Genomic DNA, 24,146 nt, shown 5'->3' on the forward strand with positions numbered 1-24,146 from the left:
TGGGGTTTTCACAACAGTTAGGATTAGACATAGGTTAAAATCTGCATTAATTTAAAGGTCAGGGAAAAGGTCAAGGTTAGGTTGAGGAGTTTAGATTAATTTTTTTTGGGGGGGGGGATCTCTTGTATTGAATGATATTCCAGAAAAAGGAAAGAATCATACTGTATGTACATTTTGAGCATAATGGAGTTTATGCCATTAATTGTGTGTAGAGAGCAGAGTTTCGCAATTTGGGCAAACACCAGTCACATAGCCCATTAAGGTCATTTCTCTTCAAAGCTCTGCTGTTACTGCTGTGGATGCTGGTCATCAGTTGTTGCTACCAGTCGGGTAGCTCCCACATGCTGGTAGCTAATGGAACCAAATGCAGCCACATGGAGTGATCATAGTGGGTTCAGTCAGTGCACAAGGACATAAAAAGAGTTACAAACAACAGGAGGCCACTCATCAGCATGAATAATACCACCGCATGATAATATCAATTGATCTCGGGGTCTCATTCAGCCAACTGATGAAAGAAACCCTGGTGTCAGCTTCAACCACATGTCACGGCTTCTAATAATCCGAGTCACACCTCCAGCTCAATCAATCCGAGAAGGCGTAAATTCTAGGGATGGTTATCCAATCCGCTTCCCCGTTTTCCACCACATCCCCCAGGGATAGCATACTTCAGGGCAGCCCGCAGAGGCGTCAGAGGAGTCAGTGGCTAAATACAGTACTGTACACCACTTTATCTTTACTTCTGGATATTGACCTAGTTTGTTGTTCACACGACCAAGAGCTTGGATAACCCTTTGTCAGACTTCTGGCTTGTAGTTTCCCAGACTCCAGAACAGGGTCCATTTCACATTCTTACCACAACATTGCTGGGCATCTTGTTTCACAATCCCACAACCCCATAGATGACTGTTGTGTGAGGACAACGAATAGGTCATATTAAATTCTACAACATGGTAGCTAACATTTAGAAGTAGGTTAAAGATATATTGGTGCAAGAATAGCTATATGAGAAAGTTAAGACCCAGTGCAAGATGGGTAAAACAATGGTCAGGTCTAAGATAGGTCTGAGGTTTATAGCGAGTTAGTAGAGAGAAAGAGTCTTTGTTACCTCCAACGGCCAATTCGTTAACACAGTAAGACTAAAAGGTTAGAACACATGGAAGGCTACAAAAGAGAGGAGGCCACCTGTCCCTTCTGTCTCACTGGGCAGTTAGCAGCTATTGGGTGTGTGGGCTTCAACAACAGCAGCATGGCAGTATAGCTTTTACCGCTTGTTGACTCCCACAACTCTTCTCTGTGAAGAAGTGTCTCTTGTTCCCAATTATAAATGCACTTCACCCTAAGTAAGGGTTGTGGCTGAATCTGTGAATACTGTTAGGGATCAGAATAGTTTACAGAGAGAGTTCAATGTGGCTAAAGCTATTAACAGGGTTAGGAGTAGAGTTAGGTTTAGACTGAAGGATTAGATTATGGATAATACTATGGATAGAGTTATACTGTATATACAGATGCAGAATCCACTGGGAATAATATAATAATGTTATTTCACTAGTTAAGGTCTTGTTTTACACATTTTTTTAAGATTACAAGGTTTTTGTTTTTCGTAGTTAAGTACTGTAAATGCCCAGTGATTACACGTTCTGAAGAGAGTTGTTTCGTCCTGTTACTCTACTAACACCAAATTACAATCTACATAGCTCCTTACCACCGCAACAAAAATGTCTGTGATTGGGACTCAAAGAGGGCAAAGATTTCTTTTTAAATTATAGACCTGCCTGAAAGAATTTTTCATATGAAAGAAGAAAGCATTGAAAGCATTAAAGAACACCTGGGCATCTTGGCAACATTATTAAAGACTCATACATCACTTCTGTATGACTTACTTGCAGATGGCTTAAATTAATAGATAAAACAGGATAAAACGTACAGCATGATGGTTTCAGCTTTTCTTAATATTTTAACTTTAAATGCAGGTAGCAGGTCTAACAGTGTGTTGAGGATTTTCCAGTGGTACATATGCAATGTCCAGGATTGGGCTAGGCTCTGAATAGCAGATATCAGTGTATTCTTAATTCTGAGCACTATGTTTGTTTGTATTTATATTTTTATCACAAAATATATTTTATTAGGAATGTTTTAATATACAGCCATCTCAGCAGCTTCCACAAATAAAGTGCTAATAAAAGATGATTAAAATATAGCAATGTAAGAAATATAGGTTGGGTATTGTCTATGAAGATGTAATTCTATAAAATAAGTAATATGGTGATTACAATGTGTACTTTGCCACCCTTTGTTTCATCTGTGTTGCTCCTTGGGCAATTATGAAAAGCAATGAAGGCAAACACAGACAAATCCTGGACTATTCTGCAAACACAACCGTGACCCCTGCTGCATGCTGTATTTTGATATGCTTCACCACTGCTGTACCCACATCTCTTCATTATCTTCACCACAAAACAGCTTCATATTATCTATAAAATGACAAACAAAACTGAGACTTGATCCATGTTTCAGGGCAGGAAATTAATATATTACAAACATGCACTCCAATAAACAGATTTATGCACAACTCATATGTAAATCAATAACCATAAACCGCTGACATACTGTAATACAGGTTGTATAGTCCATCCAAAATAAGAGACCTAAAGTAAAAGATCTTTTGGATGTTTTGGAAGTCCGAAACCTCATACTTATATCTGGAAGCAATAAAACATTGGAGATGCAGGCGTGTTGCACAGGTCAATAGTATATAAAGCAAATTTGCAGGGATGTTTGTGTGCTCCGAAAATAAACATATACAGCCTTAGTCCAGGGCTGTAGTCCAGACACAGTACTGGAGCTTCTGCCAAAGGTACAGTAGAGAAGAAACTGAAGTGTTTATCAGTGGTGAAGGAAACTCTAAGGAAAACACATACACCCATTCAAAACTGTAATCATTCATGAATTTGTTATATGAAGCACAAAGTTGTGGTTATTTTAATCTGAATTTCAAAATAAAAAAATACAGTAAAACATAAATCTCTCTGTTTTAATTCTATTATCTTCTAAGAGAGACAGGTTTATTTCACCAAACTCACGTGCAAAGTACTGCCAAGCAGAGTAGGTTCTTCCAAAGTCAACTGAGTGCTCAAGAACCCAAAGGTCAGGACGGGGAGAGTTGGCAAACTTGATGAGGACATAGGCCACGTGGAACAGCTGAAATTAAGAACACAAATAGAATCATCTTAGTCAAGAGGCATCACTGCGATGTGACTAATTATTATAACACTGATTCAAAGCATGATCCTTTTATAGAGTAAATTTAGCAAGCCTTAGTTTTTCAGCCGCCAATGTCGTTGGGCCTTTCTAGCAGTTCTGAATTTAACAATAGTGTTCAAGGTCCAGAATTTCAAGACCTGTTTTTGGATTGCTGATACTTTAGCAAAGAAATAGAATGTTGTAATTACAACTATTTTTACATGCATGTGACACAGAAAACGTTATTGGTAAAAAATATGGTGCCAATATTTTCAGAAATGTGAGGTTATAGTAGTTCCTGTATTTCCCACAAAATGGAGACACAAACACTATCTGTACTGGGTACCATTCATCAGAGTATTTGCAAAGACATGCAATCCTAAACAGTCATTACAAAAAAAGACTTTCTTGTGTGTGAACATCTTTCAATGTATATAGAATAGTTCCTGCACACATTTTGCAAATATGCTATTTATTACTGCCAAGTCAAAATCTTAGAATCAACAAGTGACATGCAGAGTACTGGGATGGAAAAGAAATGTGTTTGTTCTCCTTCATTCCAGTCCAAGGGTTAATAAAATACCGAACCCCTGAGTTAAAATAGAAGGGAATAAATTAACACTACAATAAAGCAACAACTTTTTGACAATGTATAAGTCACAAACATGTCCAGATTTCACACAGAAAACAAGGACATAAACTAGCTTAATCTGATAAAGATCCTTGGCATGTACTGTACATATCCCATTGGCCCTAAATTGGCTTGTGTCTTCTCTATACAAGCAATAACCCCTCAGTTAAAATCCTGTCAGGTGATGTCATTTCAGCCACTCCTGGAATCAAGAATACAGGAATGTTAGCATTCTACCCAGAGTTCAAACACCGGGAGAGCTCCAGATCTGCTTGTCCAAACTCGATCAGTTCACCATTTCATCTTCAACATTGCTCACTAGTATGAATCAACCTCTAATAAAAAATACCACAGTTGGCTATCGTATAACAATATTTATTAAACCAAGATAATCTGTGAGCAACATTGTGTCAAATGCAAGGCCTACCACTGAAAATGATCTTATATTCTGTAATGCATACAGTTCAAATATTGAAACAGTCTGGGCCAATTAGGTGTGCAACACAAAGGTCATTTGCTGTATATGTGGTAGGGGTGGAGACGGCATTCATACTCTGATGACAGCTCTGTCACATGAGCCACCATGAACTATTGTATACCCCAAAGGAGCTTTTGTCATACCAGAAAGAGTAAAAAAAATCACTGGAAATAAGAACTGGCAGAAGCAAACATATTTCTAATGGAATCTGGCAGGTTTCATGGATTTTCTATTCTTTCAGCAGCACAAGTTTCCTGTAATACAGTCAGTAACAAAATACCACAATGCACTAAACTACACATTTGGCAGTCAGACTCAACAATACTTCTCTTCCTCAGATTGAAAACAGAGGCAAAACTGTACTGAAAACAAAATTGATTTTGGGAGCATGTGAAAGAAAACTACTTAAAACTGTGTAGTTCTTTAATTCTCTGCAGCCAATATGCAAAAGCTATCTCATTTCTAAGGTTGCAGTGTTGGGATCTGTACGTTTATAGCCATAACCAGCAACATGCATGTATGTTTACTTATAGACACAAGGTGCAAAACTCAGACACTGTCAAGACAGCAAGAGGGAAAAATTTCAAGACCAAAAAATATCCCCTGCTTAAACTTAACACTGCTTGTGAAATTTTAAAATTATTTAGGCATAATACACACTGTTAAATGCATGAACACTGTTTAACATATTATAATACAATGTTTAAAATGGGTGGCATGGTTGCTCAGTGATTAGCATGGCTACCTCACAGTGCTGAGAACCTGGGTTCAGTTCTGGATCTGGGAGGAGTTTGTATGTTCTCCCCATGTTTGCATGGGTTTCCTCCAGGTGCTCCATTTTCTCCAAATACTGGTAGGCTAACAAGCGTCTGGGAAAATTGGTCCTGTGTTTGTGTGTCTGTGTGTGTGTCTCTGTCACCTGTTGCTAGCAAGGACAGGCTCCGGCTCTCCCACAACCCTGAACTGGAACTGAAAATAGGTTAGAAAATGGATGGATGTCTCCACAAACATTTGACACTGTGTTATCACTACCAGAGCAATTGGATGATGGGGTTCTCACCTCAGAAAAGCACAAAAACAGCCATTTGTGATGCTATCCTTAAGCAAGCACTTACCCTGACCATTCCCACACCTACACCACTGGTAATACCCTGCACACTGCCAAGAAAAAGTTTGTGAACCCCCAATATAAATATGGGAATTAACATTTCTTCCTGCGATGCCCTTGCTTAATCAAAACATTTTTTCCTTGAATAACCAATGTTATTTAAGGTTTTATATTCATCAGTTCAATGTTCTGTGAGGTGCAATGATGTATGTGATAGAAAAAAAATGAATAATTAAGAACCAGTACCTACTGTAGCATATGAAATAAAAAGCAAATTCCTAGTTATCTCAACACAATTAAGGGCATAATTAGACTGAGGCTGTTAAATAACTGAGCAATAAATAAACAAGCACTTGGTCTGGGCAGCCAAGTCTGATATCATGGTCAGGAAACTTGTAACTTTGGTCTTTACCATAAACCATTAACCAAAAGAGATTCAAAAGAGAATAACTGAGGCTCACCAGTATAGAAAGGATTACAAAACCCTTTCCAAACATTTGGGGCTCCACCGGTGCACTGCCAGACAGTGTTGTAGTCAAGACCACAGTGACTCTACCCAGGGACAGTAGTCCTGCCAAGATCTCCCCAAGAGTAACACCAAACAAGCACTGTGCAACACCCAGAGTAACACCTGAGGATCTGCAGGCCTCTCTTTCCGCAGCTAATATGAGGGTTCATGCCTCAATCATAGTGAAAACACTGAACGGCAAAGAATTTTCAAGGGAGTTTAGACAAAAAGACACTATTGCTCTTTAAAAAGAACAATGCTGCATGTCTGAAGTTTGCCAAAGAGCACCTGGACAATCCACAAGACTATTGGAAGAATTTGTTCTCCCGAAAGATGAGTCAAAAGTTTAACTTTTTTTAATAAGAAACACTCCGTATGGCAACAACCAAACACCGCCATCCAGCAGAAGAGACCCATCCTGACTGCCAAGCACTGTGGTGGGCGTATCATGGTTTGGGGCTGCTTTGCTTGCCATCACCGAGGGAACCATGAATCTGGCGTTGTGTCAGGAACTTCAGGAGGAGAGTGTCAGGCCGTTCATTCATGAGCTGCTGCTCAGCCAGAAGTGGGCCACGACAGCAGCAAGACAAAGATCCTAAACACACAAGCAGATCTATAACCGAATGGCTGAAGAAGAAATTTTACATTTTACAGCGGCCAAGTCAAAGTCTGGACCCAAACGTCTTTGAAATGTTAGGACAGGACCTGAAGCAAGCTGATCATGCTAGAAAACTCTCCAAAATGTATAAAAGCCACAAAGCGAGAGACCGATAAAGTCACAAGAAATGTCTAGTTGATGTCATTGCTACTCAAGGTGATGCAATCAGTTATTGAATCTTAGATATTTACTGTTAGATTGCTTCATTAATGAAATGACCCAAATATATCTTATTTCTTTGTTATACTTCTAATCAAGGTGTCTCCATCTTTTATTAAGACTTCTTGAAGATCTAATTATGCTCAGGGCTAAAATGCACGAGAATGTAGACAAATCTGAGGGAGTGTCACACTTTTTTTTGTAGCTACCACACATTTCCACTGCACAGTAAATTTACCTTATTTTTCATCATTACTTGCCAGTTTTACAATAATGTTCTACGTGATAATAATACAAATTTGAAAGGAAACCAGAGCTCCTGGGGGAGCCCATGAGGAGAGCATACTGTACAAGCTGCACGCAGACGGCACCCCAGGAACTGAACCCAGAGTCTCAGCACGGCCAGGCTGCAATGCTGACCATTGTGCCACCGTGCTGCCCTGTTACCATTTTTTTATTATTTTAATTTTCTATTTTAGAATGAACCATTTTATTTAAATAATGTGACCGGGGGCAATCCTGTCACTTGAGCCTCTGCTGACTGAGGACAGGCTGGAACTTGGAAACAGGCTGGACAGGCTGGAACCAGCCACCATGCAGTTCACTGAAGAGCCAGGTCACAGCTCCTGCTGTGGGGTTAAAGATCAGAGGCCTGTGGACGAACACCTGGGAGTGAAATTCCTCCATATTGACAGCTACTCAGCTGTGTCATACAAACTACAGGCACAAGGGAGAAAGGAACCACCATTTTTCCATTTTCCATTGAATGGGGAAATTCAATTTCTTGACGTTTGACAACACAGGGTTTTCTTGAGCCTGAACCCTACCAATGGCATCCACAACTTTATTTTGTTTTCACCGAGGCCCACAATCTCTTAAGATTTAAGCTAGAAGTGATCTAGCTCCTCAAAATGTGAAAAATGCAGAAAACGTTCTCTTGGTTTTAGACGAAAGCCACTTCCAAAATGTGTTAAAAGGATCTTTGAGGCCTTTGTATGGCTGTGGTTCTAATCAACACCTTTCTGATACTATGTGGGTATGGCGCTCAAGTCTTTTTTAAGTCTTGATCAAAGATGTTTCTTTGGATATAAATTGCTGAAATTCATTTAAAAAATTAACCCCCTGCACAAGTCGCAACTCTGAACATTGAAAAACCGATACAAAAGTTCATCACAACTGTGCTCCGTGTTTTTGGACATATTTTACAATCAAAATGGCAATATTTCCCTTGGGGAACGCTGCATGTACTGTACGGTGCTACCTGAGGCTTTATCATTAAGGACCAAACGACTTTAATAAAAATATAAATAATTAATCATTTTTATAATATAAGAAAATGAAAAGGTGAAAAGCAAATATAATTCCAGAGATACTGTGTGCAACTACAGAAAGATGTAATAATGTCACCAAGGTTTTACTTTTCATTTCTTGGCAAGTGCATGTTAGCTGAAAAATGTTGCACTGCTACATTGACTGGGAAACCATGCATCAGACAGACCCTCAGTTTTTGACCGTCGAAGATAAACAACACACTTCAAAACTTTATAAGGTTTATAAGGTTTCCTGGTCTTTAGTTTAGAAGCTGCATTCAAGTGTAAAGAGGTACTTTTACGGTATTTCTATTTTTCCATCAGACTGATCAACACTCTCGCTGACCAAAAACTGATATATTCCTGAGCCATTTAAGTCTCTGGTTGGAACTGCAACCTTGAAAAATTTTCCAGAATAGTAATTCTCAATAATAGTCCAAATCATATCAAGGGGCCTCTTAGTCCAGAAGCTGAGTCATTCCTGTAAAAAACCTTCATGCCATGGCTTGAGATATATTTGGCACAGGCCCTAATCCTCTGAGTCAGATACACTCCACAGTGAGGAAAAATCCCTTTTATGTAACCAAGAGAACTTGAAGCCTGGGTCCCAACTCAATCTGGTTTGATCAAAACTACGGAGAAGCATAAGGGATTAGAACAGGAAAGGCCTCTAGGTCCGCGTCGTTGCTATGTGGTTAAAATCACACATGGCTTTCGGTAGAAGGTATGGAATAAAAAGTGATTCAGTGGCTTGATCCAGGACTTCCTGGTAATCAAATACACTACATTTCTCACTGTCTCAGCTCTATATCCCTAAATTTCTTTTACCTACACCTGTGTTGTTACACGTTTAGCAAAGACAGACATAAAGAGCAAATGCGCTATTTAGGACACTGATATCAGTCCGGGAATTTACACATTTCTGGCTCTAACATTTCTAACTTTTCAATTAATAAAAGGCAGGAGATAAAGTAACCCAAAACAGCAGAAGGAAACAACAGAACAATTTCGGAATATTTCTGCAGATCTTCTTATAGTATGATGTGCATCACATGATTTATTTCAGGGCCTCTGAACATTTGCTATGGCAGCCTAGATTTGATTTAAATGTACAAAATGCAGGCCATATAGTTCTAGGCATAACCATTGCATGGGGTTTATTTGAAGGGTTTTGTATTTTTGGAGTTCATTTTACAACAGTAATACCTTCTTTTAAGAGTGTCTGCATCTCCTCAATAGATTTCAATTCACTCTTTATCTACTGATTAGGGTATATTTTTAGTGTGATTAACTGTAATTATTTAAAATATCGTAGTTTGGGATTATTGTACATTACACAATCTTCTGTTGAAAACTCAGGAGGTCTTGTTCAATAATTAGCTAAAGTAAACAAGCTACTACTGTATATACTCCCACCCCTCGCTCTACAACCACAGTGAAGCATTATTATAATACTGTACTTGTTTTTTCACTGTACAGATGGGCTTGCTAAAATAGAATCTGACCCCTCAGGCCGTGCGTTTGACACCTTTGGTTTATGACAATGAAATATAAATGCAATTAAAAGGGACTCTTTGTGGCTGATTACGGAAGTATTCATTTCCTAATTCGTGCTGCAGCAAAACAGAAAAAAAGTTATACACAATGTAGCCATTAAGGCCTCAGGCCACAAAATAATGAGCACTATCTATAGCCATCTATTGTATTTGAAAAGGAAGAGGAGGAGTGTGGTTGTGCTGTTTTTCCTGGAATCGTTGGTGTGATAGAGAAATCATGTAAAATATGTTGCAAAAGAAACTCAAGAAGAGGCACAAGACAGTTTCCACAGTTCAAAATCCTGGGGACCACAGCCTCTTTTCTGGTTCTGCTCTAACTGGATAGTAAATATTCTACAACAGAAATAGGCCTCACAGACTCGGGAGATTCAGACCTGAGGTTCAGCTAACAAACAAGACTTACAGCAGTCAATATCGGCCAAATCAAAAGAGAAACTGACCCTATCATCAAGCACAAAAGTTGCTAGTTTACGGATATGTGGAGAATTTAAATATTCTTCCTTTTTTGATGAAAATCTTTCTAGAAAGTACACAACGAGATATTGCTCCAAAACATGATTTGGCCAACCATGACACAATATCCAGAGTTCACATCCAATAAGCACATGTGGGATGAACTTGAAAATGATGTAAGAAAGATAGAAATTCACCATTATGGAACACCTCAGAACATCCTTAAAATATCAGTAAAAGATGATTTTCAGATTTTACTTCTTACTGCCATGATGTTTCCACTTACATACTGTGTGCTGAAGATATTGCGGAAATCTGGATCTGTTGGGGAATAATTTTACCAGTACTCACAAGGCCTTTCAAAGCTTCAGCCTATGAGACATAAAAGGTTTCCTTCAGGATACACATCTTCTTGAAGACAAGCTGGTTGAGATAACTTCTGGACTCGGTTCTCATGTTCTGCGATATGGATTTGTCATTGAGATAATCTTGACAGTAAGTGTAAACATGATAAGTAAGGACAGATTTAGGGCAACTGGTTTTTGATTGCAAAGAATAAAAAAAATGATAAAGCAACAGCCAAAAAAAAACAAACCAGTACTAACCCAACGTACAACAGAATACCCTCTCTGACGAAGTATTGCTGAGTTACCATAAACACCATTGCCAGGTATCATCTGCTAGGAGACATACTGAACAGCGTGCAGTCTGAAACACATGTAGACCTATTACACATGAGGGGAAGTCATCTTTCTAAATGTTCTATTAATTCTGGCTGTCCCTTTCCTAACCCTTTGCGGCCTGTTGGGACCTGACAATTCTGCCTGCAGAAAAGTCTATCGTCTCTGAATCTGGGCTTCTGGTCCTGACAAGACTGCACAGTCATGTCCAGACATCTGACAGCAGAGTCAAGGAGGACTCTGGCCAGAGTTCATCCCCCAGAGAGCCAGATGTGAACTGTGTGTCATTAAAAAAGAATCCCACCCACACCCAAGGTGCACTCTCTGCAAAGCTTTCCTGTCTGTGAATGAGAAAAATAACTTCTTTTCTGAGTTTCATCAAACAAAAAAGTTTTTTTTTGATGCATCTCATTGGAGATGAATCATTATTCTTTGAATGTATTTCACTATTTATCCTTGGAAAGTATATGAAACTGATAATTCTACCTATAATAATAATAATAATAATTGCTTACACTTATATAGCGCTTTTCTGGACACTCCACTCAAAGCGCTTTACAGGTAATGGGGACTCCCCTCCACCACCACCAATGTGTAGCATCCACCTGGATGATGCGACGGCAGCCATAGTGCGCCAGAACGCTCACCACACATCAGCTATCAGTGGGGAGGAGAGCAGAGTGATGTAGCCAATTCATAGAGGGGGATTATTAGGAGGCCATGATTGGTAAGGGCCAATTGGAAATTTGGCCAGGACACCGGGGTTACACCCCTACTCTTTTCGAGAAGCGCCCTGGGATTTTTAATGACCACAGAGAGTCAGGACCTCGGTTTTACGTCTCATCCGAAGGACGGCGCCTGTTTACAGTATAGTGTCCCCATCACTATACTGGGGCATTAGGACCCACATGGACCACAGGGTGAGCGCCCCCTGCTGGCCCCACTAACACCTCTTCCAGCAGCAACCTTAGTTTTTCCCAGGAGGTCTCCCATCCAGGTACTGACCAGGCTCACACCTGCTTAGCTTCAGTGGGTTGCCAGGTGGGTTACCTATCTATTTAATAAAACAATATATGTATAAACATGCAATCAATCTAATAAAATAGTATATGCACAACATGGAATCCTCTTTGGTACCAGACTAAAAAGATTCACTTGCCTGTTCAGCTATGATACGTGACATAAACAAGTGAGGTTCAACAAATGCATTGTATAATTTGAACATGACTTGACACAATTTCAGCTCTGTACAAATATCCAAGCATTCTGTCAATCATCGTTTGCACACACTATCCCGTTGATGACAACTCTATAAATCCGTAGATCCTTCTCACATCAGATCAATGTGAGCACTTTCCCTTGCAGATGGGTAAGAAAGCAGCCAATCACTATGTGAACCATTTGTGGTGTATTTCAGACCACGTGAAAAAAAGAGAAATCACACCACCATCCTGTCCTTGCTACATACAGACCTGATTGCACTGTACACCACAGCATTGTTGTGATCAGGCCTGAGTTTTTTTCCTGTTTTATTTTATTTCCAAATTTCCAAACTCACCAGCTTTGTACTGTAATACATGCCCTGTATTGAAATCGCATGTGGTGTGCTTTTTGAGTCTTGGCTCACGGCTACAAAAAGGAGAGGAGAAAGACATACATGCAGACTCTACCAGCTCACCTCCTGTGAGCCATTCACCTGTTAACACACCACACACCACACACTGGAGGGTCAGCACTGCCTGGGGAGAGGCAGCCACCTCACCAACAGCACCCTGACCAACTATCCCCACACTTCCCTTGGCGGTGCTTGGGGAACCCTGCTCAGGCATCCAGTCACATGACCCAGCTCAAACCTGCAACACCCAGGTCGTGCCATTGGGTGAGCACCTCTGCTGAGCCACTCAGGAGGCCCATCACTAAACCACTTGAACATTCGCCCTTGAGTCTGATCTGTGAAGATTTTGAACCACACGGACTGTGTATTCTAAGCATTTCTTTTCAACTATTATAAGTGATTCTGCCTCTATGCCATTTTTGATATAGCCTCCCCACCTCTGTTTTAGTCTTGCCTATTCCACCTTCATATTTTCTTCCTCGTGGTGTTACTCTCTGTAAGCCTGGCTTCTGTAGCTCCTGCAGTGTCATAATTACTTGCTAGTCCAGTGTGCTGTTTGTAATCCTTCTGGCATTTAGACATAGGCCTCTAAGGACATGGTTGCTTTTCTTATGTTCCCCCCTCATCAGGCTTCCAGCTTGCTTAGTTCTTTTTCAGACCTGACTAACCTTACATTCACTCTGGGCCCTATTCAATAGAGAGAATTTTTCTTTGATTTGAATCCCACAGATTTCTGCTGTTTAAATAATTCTTAATTGTCGCACACACCAGACAATAGTATTTGCTTTCTCACATTTCGGACACCCTGCTTGGACAGTGTGACCTGTTCCAAAGCTTCATACACTGCAATTCTTGCTTTACGCCAAGATTTCAAAAGTATGCTGAAAACCAACGAATCCGGAATATACAGTACTATATATAAAATACAGTTTATACTTCAAAGGAAACTAGCATAGAGGTCCTTCTTGTGTTTTTTTCACAAAGAACAAAGACAACTACTGGAAAAAAACTACTTGACAAAACCAGTAAAGAGATAATTTGTACATAAATATATCTCTTCATAATTAACAAATATAAGACGCATGCTACATCTTAAGCAGACACAATCAAGGAATTTACAAAAACAAATCCTGCAATTAAAAACTGATTGACATCTTTACATTCTCAGATTTTCAAAGTGGCTTGTGCAGGCGGGTTTTTCCCAGACATTTCTGTAGTCAGGGCTATTCCTCGAGCAGTGGAATTTTCTTTCTGTAGAGCAAGATGTTGTAACTTGTTTAAAATAACTTTGCTACCATGTACTTTAAACTGTTTCCAGACAGTAAAAAAACAAAAGGTTTGCAAGTTGCTTTCAGGTAATATCTCATTATTGTAATTCAATTGCAGGCATTTTTGTTGGTGTTATTTTTTCCCTAAAGCATGGGAGATGGTTCTGAAGTATGTCATACAGATGCTAAAAGCTGTAGAAAAGTAACAGATTTATCTATGATTTAACTCAGCAGCCTCATTTTCCCATTTCACTAAGTTTTAAATTAAAAAAATACGGGTGTAGTGTTTAGATATCTGAACAGTGGTTATAAATTATAGAAATTAAATATGAAGTTTAGGATTAAACTCAAAAACCCAATTCTCATATATTAAAAACATCAATTTTCCAATACGGTGCTGTTTTTTAAAATGTTAGAATAACATTCAATAACAAAGACTGTAGAAGCTGGAGTTTTGCGTAAGAATTTGAATCCATCCATTTCATTAAAGACCATCCTCAGGAGTCTCTCAAGGAGCAGCTGGATGAGATCCCTGGACTAACGGACTACTAACTGCCACAGGGGTTAAGTGCCGAGCCCTCCTCTCCTTTGAAACTGCCTTTGGGCAATGAATCCTCCGCATTTCCTTCAGTGCCATCATGTGTCTTCTGGCAGGGCGAGGATGACATGGTTCATACAGGCACCGCTTGAAGCACCACAGCGTGCAGTGAAGAATGAGAACTATCAGTTCTGTTGGTATCTGCTTTTCCAAGGCCAGATGTGTTCTTCATTGGCCATATGGCAGCCCAGCCTACAACGGTTTTCTGGAGAATTACTCACAAGGACATTTTCTTGTGAGTGATAATAATGACCTTCAAAGTGCCTTTCACAGTTCATCATCTAAAAGCCTAAATGGTCCCCATCACACTTGTTGGTGATAAATGATATATAGTATTGGTGTGTTATGAGCCACGATATGAAGATTTGAGATGCTGCAGCTGACAGTAATGCACCAGCATTTAAGGTCAAAATAAAGAAAAGTAATTAAGGTCAAAACCTTTATCCAAAGTAACATTCAAAACAGTTAGTGAATTGTAAAAACAGTGCAGCGCAAGAATACAATGCAGATCAGCATAAACACAAATCACTTAAAACAGCACAATAATAAATCATGGCGACCTAAACAAAACAAGGCACAGATACTACAGCAATACTGCGGTGAACCACCCCATTTAAAAGTGTGATCAGCACAGGTGTGTCTCCAGGAAGCGTTTTCTAGGCACCTGGTTCCACCAGTGAGGTGCGAAGGACAAGAACATTTAAAACATAGTTCATAAGACCAAGACAATGGCACCCTCACAAATTTCATTTCAACACATAATTCTTTCTGGCGGTAGGTTTTTATATGCATGCACTTGAGTATGTATATAATGTATTTGTTTTTCTAAAAATAAAGCAATAAATCCATTTCTTGCTGCACACACATCAACACTGTTTTTCAAAGAGCCTGCTGACAATATATAGGCCTGGCTCCAACTGAAGTAGCTTGTTCATCACAAAAAGCTATTTTTCCACTGAGCTGGCTGATGGAACTGCTGTCCTCTTTATCAGTTTGGTTGAGGAAACAGAAGAAGCAGTAAGAGGGCAAGCACAGGCAAAAGTGAAACTAACAAATTGCCTAATTGCCCCTTAAAACACTGTAGGAGAGCAATTTTTTACAATGCAGTACTTTGTTGAACACAAAACATTGTGGACAAAACAGAGGAACAGAATGAGTCACTGCAACATTAGAAACCTAGAGGAGCCAGCTGAGTCAAGGAGAAGCACACAGAAAGTATCACAGCGGATGATGTAAGGGAGGGAGAATGTGCGGCAGATGTAGCGCCACAGTATGCTAAGAAGTTTCTGGGATAAAAATCTCGCACATCAAAAGAAGTAACATTTAAAATCAATTTTAAAAAACAAAAGTCCGTCTTGCAGAACAGGTGTAAGGTGTTAAGAGATTATTACTTTCAATCTCAGTCACAGACATCCATAAATTCATACAAAAAGCTTCTTGGCTACTACAGCACGTTTCCACACCAGCCTTCCTGAACTTTAAAGCAGTGTAATAGGTCTGGACAGGCTTGCTGTGGTCTATAAAGAAATAAGTACAGATGAGAAGGCAAATGTTAGCTCGCATGATCTCATTTATATACGGCATGAACCAATACTGCACATACTGCAGCCCTTACAAACCAACTCCACTGCTACTGTGTGTGGCATTTTATTATTACTATTTTAATATAATAATATATGAAATAATATTTCAATTCATATTATAGGTCTTAAAATCATCTGTCATATAGTCTCGAAAGAAGCTATTTTATTTATGCTCACATTAATTAAAAACTAACACTCAAACCCCACGCCCCCGCCCCAACAAAAAGCCTGACACTCTAACAAGGCTTTCTTACATCCTTGCAATCACAGACCGAAGCCCAGAACGCAAGAATCAGAGGGTCAGTCTCGCTGGAATGAGTCCTGGCTACCTGTAATAACCCGTTGTCAAAATGTCAGGCTCTCACTGAAAAGTTAGTTAATGTTAAAAGGTGGCAATACCAAGACCCTCCGCCTGACTAATTGCGGATGAAGAATCAAAATGCTTTTTGAAAAAAATGCAGAGCATGCCTCATTCCTCGAATTCCTGAACTGTCAGCTTGCTATCTCCCTTTCTCATGTGAGATACTACTAGAACGACCACTTCTTGAGGCAAAGAAAAAAAAACAGACAAGATTTGAAGAATTGAAGTACAGACACGGCATTCTATTCACGTTTTACTTTTTGTTTTTAAATCTATCACGTGTTTTTTTAAGCATGCTTCTGAAAAATAAAATCACAGATTCTCCAAGGGAGTGAGATATGATGTAAAAGATCCACTGTTCAAAATTGTAACTAGCAAATTATACAAGCTAACGTACCGATTTGTACTTTTACATCGTGGAAACTGAATAAAACCATACATCACTCTCACTTCAATATGGGAAAGGTAAACATGCAAACATGCACCTGGAAAAATTCAAAGATTTCTCCACTCGATTCTCCTTTTATCCTGGGGGGAAGGCAGCTGAGATTTTTTTAGGGAAAAAATGTGAGACAGGTTACGGCAGCTCTCTCCTTAGTGAATCTGTGCATCTGCTTGTCTCAGGTACCTCTGACATTCCTGATGCCTCCTGCCAAAACCACAGCTAAAAAAGAACTTGCATTACAACGCCACATGCACACACACACACACCGATGTGTTATTACTCCACAGGAACAACTGGTACTGAAAGAGCTAAATCTGTCCACATTTCAGAAAGCAGCAAGCTTCTATCGCTGGGCTATCACATGCCAGTGGGTATAACTATAACAAGTAATTATAATAACTAATAAGTATAACTGGAGTAGATACCTTACAAAGCAGAAGTCAGTGTCACTGAAGACTGTTTCAAAAATCTGAAAAATCAAAATACTTCCTATTTGCAGCCATAAAAAAAGATCTGAAACCGTGAGGCCTACATACAGTAACGTAACCTCTGACAATAGAAATGAAGGCACGATCGTATCGTGTGTGTATCACTTATTTAGAAGAAAGCATGTAAATCATTTTTAAATACTAGTGATAGACACCTCAGTGATTTTTAAAAATATTTCCCCGGCTTTCATACGCTGTCTTGTACATGCTTTTGCAAGACATTTTTATTTGCAATTGCTTCATTACATACCTCTATTTGTACACATTTTTATTTGCTAATTCTACTGAAAGTCAACAATTTGCTACCTAAAAACATCAGATGATCAACCATTTCATAAATGTGGTAAATCCTAAAGTCACTGCAGTGGATAACTGAATATCTTATTTTCACAGAAGTAAGGGTAAAGTGCAGAAGAAATAAAAACATTGCCAAAAATACTGATCATCTTACATTTCGATTAAAAAAAATTGACAGATTTACAACCTGAAAGTCATTTTTACAATAAAGAAATATTAATAATAAGAATCAATTGTATAGTTGGCATAGAAAGTTTCTTCCCAATTACTTCATGGCCCAATAAATAGTTTGTCTGAAATACAGTAACATATTCCAAACATTTCCTTGGCTAAGCCTATTTAATAATAACTGAATGAATTCCAGTTACAGTACATAATTATTTCAAGTACAGAATTCAGCCCAATGAAAATCCATACATTAAGAGAAAAGAGTACAGTTCTGCACAGCAGCAATGCAGCATTCATGAAGTCCTACTAAAGAAATCTAACACACAAATACAAGTTTGCTAGAGTTTTTAAAGGCTTACACTGAGCACAGAAATTACATTTTTTTATTTTTTGCCTTGTATCTTAGTAGAAGACATACAGTATACACTTCATATAGCCTAGTAGCACAAGGGTATCTCATATTGAGTGAGAATGCCATATACCACATCTGGAAAGGAAAAATGGGAAACCTTGCTTGCAATTTTGTAAATTAACTTTTCTATAGTCATAGACCACTCTATCATAAACTCTTTCTGCATTAGAAGAGAAAAGACAATAGAAATTTTGCAAGATACACTTTTGAAATGGTAAACCTGTACTGTACCCAAAATCCATGGACAATGAGGTTTATTCTCCGCAGTAAAGTCTCAGCTGTATATAATGAAAAAAGATATGTAGCTCAATAAATCAACCATGTGCATGTAGAATAAAACTTAACCACAATATTCTGTTTATTTCCAATGAATCTTCTCAGACTCAGCCATATCTCAGAATACAGGTCCCTTGACTAAATCCACTTAACTAAATACCTGTCAAAAGAATTTAAATTTGAATTTAAGTGACAAGGTATTTTTATACAGAAGTGTAGATTTTAAGCCTAGGTTTCTTTGAATGTTTCTTTTTTGTTTCAGACAAGTGCACCGTTTTTTACACAAATGGCTTAAAGCTCACAGAACTCTACCACAATGTTGCAGGGGCTCTTTCACCCCCACCCATCTTTTTTAAACATCTAAAATAAAGGAGTAAATGAATTAATAAATTAATTTATTCATTTTGACATTATGAGGTGCTTTGCCAATTGTTTTTTATTTCCCAGAAGACAACAATGAAAGCTCAGAGTTATTTCAGCATCGCACATTCAAGGACAACAGTTAACCAGTCATCCAGTAAAAAGGAGGAACATTTGTTTGGTTTTTCTCACTGCTGAAGTGCTAAGCCCCACAACTAAACACAAAATGACACAAAGCCACTTCACGTTCAGCTCTTAACAGTCTGCGTTCTGAAAGGTTTTGCTGTGCAAAGCTTTTTCGGCCTGCCTGAGAAAAAGAGGTATTTGGTGCCAAAAATGGGTTGCGGAGCTCTGAGAGTACTCTGTGAAGGATTTGGTCTGGCCTTTTTAAGCACCCAATAATTCAGTAATTACATTTCCCAAATAAACAAACAATCACATCTCAAACAGTACTGCTCTAATAGCTCTGCAAAAATAGAGACTGAAACGATACACTATTTATAGATAGAGTCGCTCTATCTGCCAGTTACAACACGAGACAGAAAACGACAGACATTGCATGCGTACAGAGATCCGCTCTCACTGCACACCACACGAATGCTGTGAGGTGTGAGGTGACCTTTGGCCGGGTACCCACTGCCCCTCTCCCAACAGGAGTTAGCAGCTGCACGGCCAGCAGAGAGAAGATCTGAGACTGGCTTCAAGGTGAGAGGTTTAAAATCCCGATGCTGATCCACTAATCCCTGGTCAGCTCTCTTTTCCTGAATGAGCAACTGAGCAATAGGTGCAGCTTCATGAGTTATGTCAGCTCCAGTCCTGCTGCGAGTGCTAACAGCTTCACACCTCCCGTGCGCCAAGGAACCCCCTTCGACTGCTAGCGTCCCATCATCCTCTGCCTGAGACCCCTACATTGTCATACTCTGCCTTTGGACAACACTAATCTCAACCCTGCACTTTATCAAGCAGAAACCGCTGGGCAAAAGCTTAAGATATTCTGGGTCCTTCTACTCTTTTCATTCCACATTCCTGGCAGTTTGCAGAAATAATTCTATGGTGATCTTCTAACGAAATATTTTTGTTAAGAGATTAAAACCACTTTGTCTTACAAACTGTAGTTCTTTAGCTTTAAGGATCTGTAGGGAAGAACAAACATCATTGAACACCTGACAAGGATTGGTAATAGGCAGGTGATTAGCTAATAGATAGAAGAGCTAATAGATCAGCTACAATACTTCATATTGCATAGTTTACATTTACTTGTTGTGATTGTGTTTCTAAAGATAGAACTCAACTGTTATTAATGCAACTGAGTGAGTGAGACGATACTCGACCACTTCCTAAATGACACCAACGTTATTTGACAAGCTATCGATCAAATCACGTTGATCACACTGATCAAAACATTGCTAAATGACAAGGTTGGTGTCTTCTCTCTATAAATGAGCTGTATTAATAACAGGTAAGTTGCAAGCTGTTATAATGGCAGGAAACACTGGAGCAGACTTGAATAAAAACTTGAAGCTCATAACATGTAGATATTTTAACCCTTGACTGTCTCATACATCAAAGGCATTTTGTACTGTGGCATGTCTCACGTGTAATGCTGGAGAAATCAAAATGACTCCTAATTTCAAAACCTTGGTGAAAAAAATTTGAAAACACTGTACTGTTCCCAATACTGACATCACTACAAAAATACCCAAGCAACTCCAGAAGGAAGCGTCTCTCGTTCAAGCTACAGAGGACCTCCCGAGTCGGTGCTCCACGCCCGACCGCAGTGCGACCCTTTCACGGCCATCACAGCTCCGGCGAGCCGCTGGCCAGAGGGGGGCGCCCCGCCCCGGCACACTCACCTGGCCCAGGTCCATCGTGACGTTGACTTCGTTGTACTCCAGCCCGCTGGAGAGGGGGGGGCTCTGCCACCAGCGCTCCGTCCCGTCGATAGCGTTGCTCGCCGGGTGGGCGGTACTGGGGTCGTGGGAATTGCAGTAACCGCAGAACTGGCCCTGGAACAGGACGCGCAGAGTTCTGATCACATTTCTGATCACTTTCCACCGTGACAAACAGTCATGCATCCATGAAACATGGATATACTGTACGTCTCCGTTTGCAATAAATGGATCTCCGGCCTCACTCAAAGACCAGTAAGGTACAGTAGCATTCTCTCTGACTATGAGGCCAACAGGACAGTCAAAAATATCTACGGTTTTGTGTGTAAAGAAAGTAGGGTGGGAATTTAGAGGGCTCTTTGCTGTTTAAATGATAATATGCAATATGCACAGCAGTATCATTATTTCTGCATAAAACAGGTTACAAATTATTTGCACAATATGAATAGGGCTCTCCGGGTGCAGATAATATGAGAATGGTTAATAGAATGTATGTGGCATTTATTCAAACTTTAAGTAAGACTTTTGCAGTATGCAACAATAAAGGGTTTAATCTCCTTGTAACACAAATGCCAGCAGCCATATCACTCTGCAACTCACAACTGGCAGCCCACTGGAGCTCAACAGGTGTGAGCCTGGTCAGTACCTGGAGGGGAGACTCCTGGGGAAAACTAAGGTTGCTGCTAGAAGAGGTGTTAGTGGGGCCAGCAGGGGGCGCTCACCCTGTGGTCCATGTGGGTCCTAATGCCCCTGTATAGTGACGGGGACACTATACTGTAAAAAGGTGCCGTCCTTCAGATGAGACGAAAAAAGGTCCTGACACTTTGTGGTCATTAAAAATCCCAGGGTGTTTCTCGAAAAGAGTAGGGGCCAAATTTCCCATTGGACCAATCATGGCTTCCTAATAATCCCCATCTATGAATTGGCTTCATCACTCTGCTCTCCTCCCCACTGATAGCTGATGTGTGGGGAGTGTTCTAGCGCACTATGGCTGCTGTCGCATCATCCAGGTGGGGCTGCACATTGGTGGTGGTGGAGGTGAGTACATATAAGTGTAAGCAATTATTATTATAATCAATAAAGAAACTAATATCTATATCAAATATAAATTGTACACAGCAAGTGTGTACCACTCACTATGGAATAATGGATAGAGCTTCCTCTCCTAATAAGTTGAAATTCGAATTATAGAAAAAAGCCCTAACAGTTCTTCAGAAATGACCACCTTTTGGCCATGGGCATTCAGTTGACTGGCAAGAGAGCTGACAATTGGTAACTGGTTGTAATTGTCAGGAGTCAACAAAGTCTCAGCTCCCACAGTGCAGAATCAGTACAATGCAGAAAGACTTCTGTAACTCATCATGGGCTTTTGTACCTTTGAGACAAATAACCACAACCACCACACAATTATTCTGTGAGTTTAACCGCGACTTTACAAAAATAACTTGAAAAATCAGCACAGTGGTTAATGGTATAACAGAACCTCACCACACATTAGATATAGGGACTTGCCTCACAGTATGCAGTATTTTAGAATGTACTGTATATCTTACCTACAAACTCTGATAGAATTTAAGAGTGATAATTCATTTTGAGATAAATATTGGCAGCTTTAAATTGCCTATGGGTCTCTCTCCTCTCTGGGTTTTGCAAAATTGTAATGACTATATTTAGACAGTTGTAAAAAGCAAATAATACAATACTTTGAGACTTGAGGATGTTTAATTTTAATTCAATATGTCTGAGGAGCTTTTATTTCAAATTGATGTAGCAGTGTAGCATTAGAATTTAATTTATAGCTATTTTTTCTTTAGGTATATAGGTTAGTAGATGCTTTTCAATTAACTCTTGTGAAGTTGGAATGGTTCAAACAGGTTTCTGGAGAGCTATGCACATAATAAGTAAAGGAATGTAAATGTTAAAACAAGAACTGTAAGCCTAGTCTAAATTTTAAATATTTAAAGCTTCACCGCATTTATGCTTATAACTGATGAAATTGCAAGAACTGCAATTAACTTTCTAAAAAGCATTGAACCGTTGATTTTAATGACCACTGTTCTCGTGTATTGTGTCATTTTAATAGTCAGAATATTACTAATATGCAAATCAGTTTCTCAAACAGGACCTCAATATAATAGATTTAGTACATTAGAATGCAGACAGATGTGCTTGTTCTAGAACAGCCTTTTACTGATATTTTAAATAACAATGAAGTTACCAATTGGTAAGTATTCACGTGAAAACTTTCTAAGCCTCTACATCATCTCTCAGTCTCAAAGTTTCTCATTTTAGAAAGATCCTGACTACATTTAACCGCGGGACAATGTTACCTCGCTAACCATTCTCTCAATGTATAAGTCATTGCAAGCAAATATGAAAACGTGTTTTGCAGATAAATTGCTTTTCCTACAAACCATTCCCCAGTGAATAATGGTGTCGAAGCGCGCACTTGGTTGACATAACTTTACCTATTGGCACCTACTGTATCTGCGCACTGTACCGTATGACCGATAAAAAAATAAAAACTTCGGATGCGTACCTCATTCATGAAGGGAAAAGAAGTATGAAAACTGTCAAACGTACAGTACATGCACAAAGTACATGTCGTTACCGCTGGAGAAATCGCAGTCACGCAACGCCGCACGCTTTGAACGATACCTGTATCGTCTGGCTCGCCAGCCCCGCAGCTGGTCCCCCCACAAGCTTGCAGTAGAGCTCGGTCTTGGGCCTGCCAGCTTCATCCTCTCCGCAAGTCGCCGTGGCAGAGATCCGAGCCCCCTCCGCCAGGTTGAAGTACGGAGGGTGCAGACTGAACCCCGCCACTTCGTTCGCGGGGAGCTGAGCGCGCACGGAGTGGAGAAGAGCCAAAAATAAAGGGAAGAGCGGGGCGGCAGGTGTCGATCGCCTCGTCCTCCTCGCCATGTCTGACATGAACTTGATGTTCCCTTGACAGTGCTGGAGCCCCGAGCGCACCGCTCCGTTACCAGAGCTCCATTGAAGAGCAGCGCACACACGCACACACACACACGAACATACACACACACGCACGCCGCAGGGAGAGCGCTCGCCCTCCGAACCTCACATGCCCGTCCGGACGCACGAACCGGACCCGGGCCTTTGAGCGATTCGAGCCCAAGGACTGCGCCCCAGTCCGGAGCTTTAAAAGGTGCTTTTAAAATAGATTCGCTGTTGCGTCTTATCCACCTTCAAAGTGTCATCTCAGGAGTATCGGGTATCAGCGTCCATGCCTATTCGAGACCACTGTGGTAAAGAAACTATATTCTGTCGGCTATTGAGGTGGAGTGCTGTGTACCGCAGTGCCCTAACGCACTCACACACCTGGCGTTTGCGTCTGGACGCGTGTAAATGTTTATTCGGCTGGGAAACACTTCAGGGTGTAAATTAGCTTTACTTTTGCAGAACCAGAAATCAGTGCACGCATGAAACGTCTTTCACAAAACATACTAAATAAAGACTTTGGGGTAAAATTTTACTTGGTCGTATTTTTATCATTAACTACTGAAGTTTACTTCCGTTACATCTAGTATTAAGAAAATATTCATTATAATGATTATTAATTGGTTTTGTTGAACAACAACGCG

The 24,146-nt window shown here is 39.9% G+C and overlaps 1 protein-coding gene across 4 annotated transcripts in view; it reads right to left on the reverse strand.

Moving 5' to 3' along the window:
• LOC148655488 (laminin subunit alpha-3-like) overlaps window positions 1–23,869 on the reverse strand; it is a 119,856-nt gene extending 95,987 nt beyond the window's left edge. For 3 of the 4 annotated variants that reach the window (XM_088642009.1, XM_088642008.1, XM_088642007.1), the window contains exons 1-3: window positions 23,203–23,869; window positions 20,509–20,661; window positions 3,084–3,201 (exon numbers count right to left, since the gene is read on the reverse strand). In XM_088642009.1, coding sequence (XP_088498135.1) covers window positions 3,084–3,201; window positions 20,509–20,661; window positions 23,203–23,475 — 544 coding nt within the window. In that variant the 5' untranslated portion in view covers window positions 23,476–23,869. The remainder of the gene's footprint in view (window positions 1–3,083; window positions 3,202–20,508; window positions 20,662–23,202) is intronic. The other variant, XM_088642010.1, reaches the window with a different exon arrangement.
• Window positions 23,870–24,146: the final 277 nt, after the last annotated feature.

The sequence above is a fragment of the Lepisosteus platostomus genome, chromosome 8, assembly GCF_059453375.1.
Source record: "Lepisosteus platostomus isolate fLepPlt1 chromosome 8, fLepPlt1.hap1, whole genome shotgun sequence".
NCBI classification, from domain to species: domain Eukaryota; kingdom Metazoa; phylum Chordata; class Actinopteri; order Semionotiformes; family Lepisosteidae; genus Lepisosteus; species Lepisosteus platostomus.